This window comes from Caretta caretta, chromosome 7 (assembly GCF_965140235.1).
Source record: "Caretta caretta isolate rCarCar2 chromosome 7, rCarCar1.hap1, whole genome shotgun sequence".
NCBI classification, from domain to species: Eukaryota; Metazoa; Chordata; order Testudines; family Cheloniidae; genus Caretta; species Caretta caretta.
Genome location: NC_134212.1, coordinates 50,279,112 through 50,288,689, shown reverse-complemented (window position 1 = coordinate 50,288,689; position 9,578 = coordinate 50,279,112). Strand labels below are relative to the sequence as shown.

The 9,578-nt window shown below is 55.7% G+C and overlaps 1 protein-coding gene across 1 annotated transcript; it reads right to left on the bottom strand.

Moving 5' to 3' along the window:
- Nucleotides 1-6,751: 6,751 nt before the first annotated feature.
- Nucleotides 6,752-7,936, bottom strand: LOC125639460 (actin, cytoplasmic-like). Its single transcript, XM_048856575.2, has one exon. It carries the CDS (start codon nt 7,934-7,936, stop codon nt 6,752-6,754), a length of 1,185 nt encoding a protein of 394 aa, XP_048712532.1.
- Between the last annotated feature and the right edge of the window lie 1,642 nt (nt 7,937-9,578).

The window sequence follows — 9,578 nt, the reverse complement described above, 5'->3', positions numbered from 1 at the left end:
ATGACCTCCTGAGGTCCCTTCCAACCCTGATATTCTATGATTCTATGAATAGGGTACGAGGGGCAGTGTGGTCTAGGGGGGATGGGGAGCAGGGTGTATAGGGCATGTGGGCAGTGTTGTCTGGGGGGGGAGGGAGAGTGGGGGGGTATAGGGCATGATGCAAAGTGTGTTCTGGGTGTGGGGGAGGGTATAGGGCATGATTGGCAGTGTGTTTTGAGGGGGTGGGGGACCTGGGGATATAGGGCAGTATGAGCAGTGTGTTCTGGAGAGGAGGAGGAGCCAGGGGGTATGGGCACAATGGGCAGTGTGTTGTGCAAGGGTGGGGGGAGCCAGTGAGTATAGGGAACGATGGGCAGTGTGTTTTGGGGGGTAGGGGGAACTGAGGGTATAGGGCACAATAGGAAGTGTGTCCCATGGGGCAGAGGAAGCTGGGGGGTATAGGGCAGGATGGGCAGTGTGTCCCTGGCGGGAGGAGGGTAAATGGGATGAGGGTGGGTGAGTTCCAGTGGGGAGGAGGGAGCCGGGGGGTATAGGGCATGATGGGCAGGGTGTTTCCAGTGTGAGGGGGTAGCTGGGGGTACAGGGCTAGATGGGCAATGTGTTCGGGGCGGGGAAGGAGGGAGCCGGGGGGATAGGGCATCATGGACAGTGTGTTCTGTGGGAGATGGGGAACTGGGGGTATAGGGCACGATGGGCAGCGTGCTGTATGGTGGGGGAGGGGAGAGGAGCCGAGGGGTATAAAGCAGGATGGGCAGTGTGTTCCACAGGGAGAGGGGGAGCCAGGGCGTGTAGGGGTACGATGGGCAGTGCATTTGGCAGGGGGATAGCCGGGAGGTATAGCGCACAATGGGCAATGTGTTCTGGGGTGGAGGGGGAGCTGGGGGCTATCGGGCAGGATGGTCTGTGTGTTCTGGAGGGTAGCTGGGGGGTATAGAGCAAGATGGGCAGTGTGTTCCATGCAAGAGGGGGAACCGGGGGTATAGGGCACGATGGGCATTGTGTTCCAGGGGGGATTGGGAGCCTGGGGTATAGGGCACAATGGGCAGTGTTTTCCGGGATGGAGGGGCAGCCGGGGGTGTAGGGCACGATGGGTGCTGTGTTCCAGAGGGGAGGGGAAGCGGGGGATATAGCACACGATGGGCAGTGTTTTCTGGGGGAGACGGGGGCCTGGGGGTTATAGGGCATGGTGGGCAGTCTGTTTGGTGGTGCGTTAGTGGAGCGACTGCCTTGTTCCCCAGGAGGTGCATGGGAGGAAGGTCAATGGATACTGGGACACGGGCATTGAGGTGACGCTAGCCCGGCCTGAGGTGGTGGCCCCAGATTGGGTGGTGCCCCATACCTACCTGACCCTGACGGGCGTGAGCGGGACCCCATTCCAGGTGCCTGTGGTGAGGGTACATCTGAAATGAGCCAAGGAGGACCCCAAGGATGTGGGGGTGCACCATCATTTGCTTACTGAAGTGTCGATGGGGGGTGACCTAGAGGATTGGCCAAGCAACCCCCAGAAAGCCCTAGTCGTGAGCCATAGCCAGAGCCAGTGAGGGGCACTACGCCCTGACATCAGGGAGGGTACCTCACTGGAGGCACAGACCCTACTCTGGTGGGGAGGGAGTGCCCAGGGACAAGGCTCAGAGGGCTGCGGCTTCAGACCCAGCCAGTGAGAGGGAGCAGGCCCCCATCCCTTCCCCAGCCGCTGAGTTCCAGGCTGAGTTTCAGAAAGATCCCTCCTTGCAGAAGCTAAGGGACCTAGCTGGCCTCAGTGTGGCACAGACCATGGGGAAGGGCTGCCAGGAGAGGTTCCTGAGGGAGAAGGGATTCCTGTACCGAGAATGGGCTCCTCGAGGGGAAGTGGAGTCATGGGGGATCCGGAGGCAGCTGGTGGTCCCCCCCGAAGTACTCCCTCAAGCTACTGTATCTGGCCCATGACATCTCTCTCTCAGGACACCAGGGAATCCGGCATACCAGGCAGAGGCTGCTACAGAATGTTTACTGGCCTGGAATCTTTAATACTGTCCAACAGTACTGAAGATCCCGTGACCCCTGTCAGGGGGTGGGGAAGGCCCAGGACAAGGGGAAAGCAGTGTTGAAACCTTTGCCCATCATAGAGGAGCCTTTTCAGAAGGTGGCTGTGGACATAGTGGGGCCTCTCAGCAAGACAATCTGGTCGGGGAAGAAATACATTCTGGTGATGGTAGATTTCACTACCTGTTACCCCGAGGCAGTGGCCTTGTCTTCTATCGAAACAGACACAGTAGCAGATGCACTGCTGACCATTTTCAGCCGAGTAGAGTTCCCCAAGGAAGTTTTGACAGACCAGGGATCCAACTTCATGTCAGCCCTGCTCTGATGCTTGTGGGAGAAATGTGGGGTCTGGCACATCTGGGCCTCACTATATCACCCCCAGTCCAGTGGGCTGGTGGAGAGGTTCAATAGAACTCTAAACATGATGCTGAAAACCTTTATGAACCAGCACCCACAGGATTGGGACAAGTATTTACCTCACCTGCTGTTCACGTACAGGGAGGTGCCCAGGAGTCTACCGGGTTTTCGCCTTTTGAACTGCTATACAGAAGCAGGATAAGGGGGCCCCTGGACCTGATGAGAGATGAATGGGAGGGGAAGGCCACTCCTGATGGAGAATCAGTGATGGAGTATGTCTTGACTTTCCGAGAAAGACTTGCTGAACTCATGGGCTTAGCCAAGGAGAATCTGACCAGAGCCCAGAGGAATCAGAAGGTCTGGTATGATCACATGGCACGGGCCCGCGCCTATGCCACCAGGGACCAGGTGATGGTTCTCATCCCCATGAGAAAAAGCAAACGACAAGCCACCTGGGAAGGCCCTTTCAAGGCTGTCAAGCAACTAAATGAGGTAAACTATGTGGTGGAACTGTCTAACCGGACACACTGCCACCGGGTGTACCGTGTTAATATGATGAAGCTATATTAGGACAGGGGGAATATGGTGTTGGCCGTGTGTAGGCATTGAGAGGAGGAGGGAGGTGACCCTTTAGTAGATCTATTCTGTGAGACAGGAGCTGGCTCCTCCCTGGAAATAATTCTCCTCTCTGATCAGCTAACACCTGCCCAGCAAGTTGAGATCAGAGGGATGCTGCATTTGTACCAATAGCTGTTTTCCAACCAACCTGGACTCACTAATCTAACTGTCCACTGGGTGGAGACAGGATCGCATCCTCCTATAAGATGCTCCCGCTTCCAAGTCACAGGGAAAACTGCTCAGGACCTGGAAAGAGAGGTCAGTGACATGCTGGCTTTGGGCGTGATCCAGCCATCTTCCAGCCCTTGGGCTTCTCCTGTGGTGTTGGTCCCCAAAAAGGACGGGTCAATCCGGTTCTGTGTAGACTATCAGAAGCTTAATGCCATCACTGTGTCTGAGGCCTACCCCATGCCCAGGACTTATAAGCTCCTAGACAAGCTGGGAGGAGCTTGCTACTTTATCACTATGAACCTTACAAAGGGCTACTGGCAAGTGCCACTGGATGCAGATGGCAGGCTGAAATCTGCCTTTATCACCCCTCTGGGGCTCTATGAGTTCCTGGCCCTGCCTTTCAGCCTCAAGGGAGCGCCGGCCACCTTCCAGCACCTGGTGGATCAGCTATTGAGGGGGATGGAGAGTTTTGCCATGGTGTACATTGATGACATCTGTGTCTTTAGCCAGACCTGGGAGGACCACGTGTGCCAGGTTAAACAGTGCTGGACCGACTCCAGGAGGTTGGGTTTACCATAAAAGCTGAGAAGTGCAAGGTGGGGATGGCTGAATAGGGTGACCAGACAGCAAGTGCGAAAAATCGGGACGGGGGTGGGGGGGTAATAGGTGCCTATATAATACAAAGCCCCAAATATCGGGACTGTCCCTATAAAATCGGGACATCTGGTCACCCTATGGCCGAAGTATCTTACCTGGGCCACCTGATGGGGAGCAGCTGCCTAAAGCCAGAACCAGCCAAGGTGGAGGCGATCAGAGACTGGCCCGCTCCCCAAACCAAAAAGCAGGTGCAGGCCTTTATTGCGATGGCGGGGTATTATCGAAGATCTGTGCCACACTTTAGCTCCATAGCCACTCCCATACCTGAGCTATGCAAGAAGGGAAAGCCAGAAGGCTCTCTATGCGCTGAAGGAGGCTCTGGTCAGTGGCCCAGTTCTGGTAAACTCAGACTTTGACAAGCCCTTTATGGTGTTCACCGACGCCTCAGACATGGGGCTGGGTGCGGTGTTAATGCAGGTTGATGAAAAGGGGGAGAGACATCCCATCATGTACTTGAGCAAGAAGTTGTTATCTCTGGAGCAAAACTACATGGTCATAGAGAAGGAATGCGTGGTTATGGTATGGGCCTTTAAGAAACTACAGCCATACCCATTTGGGCAACACTTCACTGTGTTCACTGACCACTCTCCCCTGACCTGGCTACACCAGATGAAAGGGGGCAATGCCAAGCTCCTGAGGTGGAGCCTGCTCCTCCAGGATTATGGTATGGAGGTGGTCCATGTGAAGGGGAGTGCCAACGTGATAGCTGATGCATTGCCCCAGAGAGGGGGGCCTGAACTTCCCCAGGTAACTGGTTAGAGTGATCCTGCTCAGTTCATTCATGAAGGGGGGAGAGATGTGACCAAGTAGGGAGTATTAACCTGATAATGTTGCATGGGAATTTTACTAGTTTACTGTTTTCTGCTAACAAGGGGCGTGCCTCTGTTTTCCTGGGGTACTGCATGTATATTAGATGGTGATGGGAAATAAGGGTGTGACTTCACTGAAGGATGATACTTGACGGCCAGCACGTAAACAATTGCGGCTGCCCTTCGTAACCTGAGCCCAGGAGGGAGTTGGGGCCAGGTGACACCTTCTTCCCTGGAAACTGGACAAAGGCTGGATGAGGGGCCGGGGGTGTGGCTGGCTGAGGCAGCAGGGAGGGGTTTCAGTTTTGTAGCTAGCTGGGGAGATGGGTGGAGGCCCAGAACTTGGGTCTGGGCTCTCCATCCCTTAAGAGGGACCTGACTGAAGGGTCCTATTTTCTGTACCCACAAGCTCTGTTTTAGACTATGTTCCTGTCATTTAATAAACCTTTTGTTTTACTGGCTGGCTGAGAGTCATGGTGAATTGCAGGAAGTGGGACGAGAGTGCAGGGCCCTGACACCTCCACACTCCGTGACAAGGGGGGATAAGGCAAAATGGGCAGTGTGCTCTGGGGGTAAGAGGGATCCGGGGAGTATAGGGCACGATGGACACTGTGTTCCAGAGGGGAGGGAAAGCAGGAGGTATAGTGTACGATGGGTAGTGTGTTTTGGGGGAGAGTGGGAGCCGGGGGTATAGGGTACGATGGGCAGTGTGTTTTGGGGGAGAGTGGGAGCCAGGGGTATAGGGTATGATGGGCAGTGTGTTCCAGGGAGAAGGAGTAACTGGGCGGTATAGAGCAGGACAGGCTGTGTGTTCTGGGGGACAGGGCGGAGCTGGGGGGTATAGGGGAAGATGGGCAGTGTGTTCCTGGGGGAGGGGGAGTAGGGGGTATAGGGCATGATGGGCAGTATGTTCCAGGGACTAAGGGGTATCCAGGGAGTATTGGGCATGATGGGTAGAGTATTCCGGGGGGAAGGGGGAATAGGACATGATAGTCAGTGTTTTTCGGGGGGCAGGGGGAGCCGGGGGTATAGCGCAGTATGAACAGTGTGTTCTGGGTGGGAGGGGGAGCAGGGGGGTATTGGGCACGAAGGGCAGTGTGTTCTGGGGGGGTGGCGAGTGTGGGGAGCCGTTGGGGATAGGGCATGATGGGTAGCATGTTGTGTGGGGGAGGGGGAGCAGGTAGTATAGGGTACAATGGGGTATAGGGCACAATGGGGTATAGGGCATGATAGTCACTTTGTTCCAGGGTTGATGGGGGAGTAGGGGGTATAGGGCATGATGGGCAGTGTGTTCAGAGGGGTAGAGGGGTGCAGGAAGTATAGGGCATTATGGGTAGTGTGTTCCAGGGGGTAAAGGGGAGATGGAGGGTATAGGGCATGATGGGCAGTGTGTTCCTTTGGGGACGGGAAGCAAGGGGTATAGGGCACAATGGGCAGTGTGTTCCAGAGGGTAAGGGGTATCCGGGAAGTATAGGGCATTATGGGCAGTGTTTTCCATGGGGCAGGGTGCCTGGGGGGTATAGGGCACGATGGGCAATGTGTTCCAGGGGAGTGGGAGGAGCCAGGGGGGATAAGGGACGATGGGTATTGTGTTCCGGGGAGGTGGGGGAAAGGGCACGATGGGCAGTGTGTTGCAGGGGGAAGGTGGGAGCCGGGGGGAGATAGGGTATGATGGTCACTTTGTTCTAGGGTGGATGGGGAGGAGGAGCTGGGAGCATAGGGTACTATGGGCATTGTGTTCTGGGGTGACATCTGGGACTTATAGAGTACGATGGACAGTGTTTTCCGGGGTGGAGGGGGAGCTGGTGGGTATAGGGAATGATGGACAGTGACCATGGGGGCACTCTCTGGGAACCTCCCCACCAATAGATGCACCTGTTCGGTGCCCATGGAGCTCAGATCTGGTGCACATGCCCATCTCGGGCTGCCCATGGTGAAGACCCCATGATTTCTGTCGCTCAGCATGGGTAGCCCCAGTGGGTTTCCCCTCTGCAAGGCTGGCAGGCAGCATCTAGCGAGGAAGCCAGCTCCATGCCTGTTGTCCCGTAAGCAGCGTTTATAGAGGGGCTTTCCCGTACCCATGTCTTTCGCGCCCTGTGCCCGCCCAGCTCGCCCGCTCAGAAGCAGTGCCGGTGGACTACGAAGGGTCCTTTCTCATTGTAGGCCAGGCGGCTGATCCAGACGTTCTGGAAGGCGTTGAGTGACGCCATGATGGAGCCGCCCAGCCACGCTGAATAGCTGCGGTGGGGGGAAGCCAGGATGCCCACTTGCCCCTTGCCCACCGTCTCCATCCTGAGCAGCTCCTTCTTGATCCTCTCGGAGAAGCCGCGGAGCATGGTGGTTCCCCCAGCCAGCAGCATGTTGGCCAGCAGCTCTGCCTGGCGCTCCGGCTTGCACTTCCGGATGCTATTCATGGCATGGATGTGAATGCCTACCTCAGGGAAGCCCAAGACGGAGGGGGTAAAAAGCGCCTCAGGGCAGCGGAAGCGCTCGCTGCCGATGGAGATGACCTGATTGTCGGGAAGGGTGAAGTCCATGAGGTATTTCTTTTCATCCCCATTCAGTTCAGCCTGGAAGTCCTCAGGGATGTAGCAGCACTGCTCCTTGATCTTGCACACCAACTCCAGCTCCTCCTCCTGGAAGGGGTTCCCGCACTCCCCCATCAGCTTGGCTAGGTAATGCGTCAGCCTGCTGCCTGCTACGTCCAGACGGTAGGTGGCATGGGGTAGGATGTAGCCGTCGTAGACAGGGGCAGTGTATGAGGTCCCGTAGCCAGAGCCAATCACTAGCCCATTGATACACCCGTAGGAATATACCGAGAGCAGGGACTGGTAGGCCACAAGCATCGCCGGCACCTCAAAGCTCTCGAACAGCAACTCAGCCATCTTCTCCCGGTTGGTGGTTGGGGAGAGGGGGGCATCTGTGACCAGCACGGCCAGCTCCTCGGGGCACACACTGAGCTCTGTGTAGAAGATGTGGTGCCATAGCATCTCCAGGGCATCCCAGTCAGTCACCACACCATGGGTCATCACCATGTTCGTGATCACCTCCGAGCTCCTGCGTGGGATGCTTTCCCCGATATAATAAAGGGGGCTGTTCTTGGTCCTGATCTTGGGAACCCCTACGCAGCTCGGAAGGACGGACCGTGGTTTCTCGTCCCCAGCCAGCCCACTCTTGGTGTAGCCGGTGCCAGTATCTATTACCACAGCACAGTAGTCCTTGTATTTCTCTGAGGTGAGGTCCCTGGCGCTAGACCCATGGCTGGCAGAACCGTGACTCTTAGGCTTCTTCCGCTGGCTCATTTCAGCAGGGCTAGCCACACGTTATTCCTCTGAATCCTACCTGCAGTCCCAAGAGCCAGCCCCAGGCGCCAGGTGAGAGAAGAACCCAGGAAAAAGCTAGGGAGGGCTGTGTTGCCATAGCAACGTCCTGCATCATGGGCGGAGAGCAATGACATCATAGTGCCAGGGACAAGGGGGAGCCACTCACAGGAGCTCTTGGGAAGGTGCTGAGGGTAAGAGTCTGCTCAGGTTGAGGCCAACGTGGATTCTGCTGTCGAATTCTGTGGGATATAGGTCCTGGCCTACACAGAGACACGTGACTTGTCAGGGAGAGCAGCTGAGCAATCATTGCACATCGGAGACACACACAGTACGCTGTAGCCCGTGGGGATTCCTCTGACCCAGGGCACTGCATTGCTGCTGGTGCATGGCAATTTGTCCCTGAGTCTGTCTGTCTGTCTGTCTATCTGCCCACTGCCATATATGTCTGCCCACTCATTCCCCTGCATGTCCCTCCATCTGTCTGTCTGTTCAGTGCCCATCACCACGTTATTTAGCCGTTAAGGCCTGAACAGAGATAGGCCCTGGTTTGAGGTACGTTTACTGAGAATATTCTTGTATTTGCTCATAGCTAACATGGAGATCTAAGAAAATAATTTGCTACCAATTCCCCGATCTAGTCAGGAAAGATCTGCTGGAATTTTGTACCCCAGGGCATGCCTGTTTGGCAAACGAGCTGTGCTGTGCTTGGGCAGAGAAGCAGTGACTGTCCACAGCTAGCTGCACCTTTGGCTCCTGCTGTCTGTCCAAGTACATCCCCTCTCAAAGCTGGCACCCTCACTCCCCAATTCCTCCCCTCTCAGACCAGGTCCAGGAACACAGACCCCTGTGCACCAACCCTGTGCAGGCTGCTCTGGCAAAATTTCCCTCACCTACCCAAAGCAGCCTTTTTAGCCACAGTATTAGACAAGCTCACCGGTAGGACACAGTGCACAAAAAAGCAAAATAGGATCATAAAGCAACACAAAGCTGCCAAAATGTCTGTCTTCCCTGCAGCTTCCCAAGGTGGCTTCTTCAGCCACTGGAGCAATTCCCAGCCAGAGGGCTGATCCCAGCCTGGGGGAGGTGAGGCCTCAAAGAAATTGACCCCTGCATGTCCTTTGGTGAATGGTACTGTCTCCCTTCTATTGGTATTAACCCCTTGTAACCACAGAGCCAATAACAGAATAACCATCAAACATGCTGGTGTAATACAGACCTCTCCCCCGGCCATCTCAGAAACCATGGGGAATGGGTGCTGGTCTCTGATTGGATGAGTGTGCTGCTGCTTCTGGGGTATGGGCATTGCACCAGGGTTTCTCTGAGCGATCATGTGTGTGTGACTGTGAAATTCACATTTCACCAATGCCCAGGCAGTGCAGCTTGATTCTCATGCGTGTATATGGGGAGCAGACAGGGTGGGAGTGAATCCACTTCTCCCATGTGTAGCTGAAGCTGGGAAATGCAAGCCTGGGGCATGCAGCTCAGACCCAGCTGCAGGGGGTTTTACAATACAATACAAGGCAGGGAGGGAGAGCGTCTAGTGGTTAGAGAGGCAGGGTACCAGCCACGAAGCAGATGACTTCTCTTGGTGCCCTACTTTCCCTGTCTGTAAGCCAGGGAT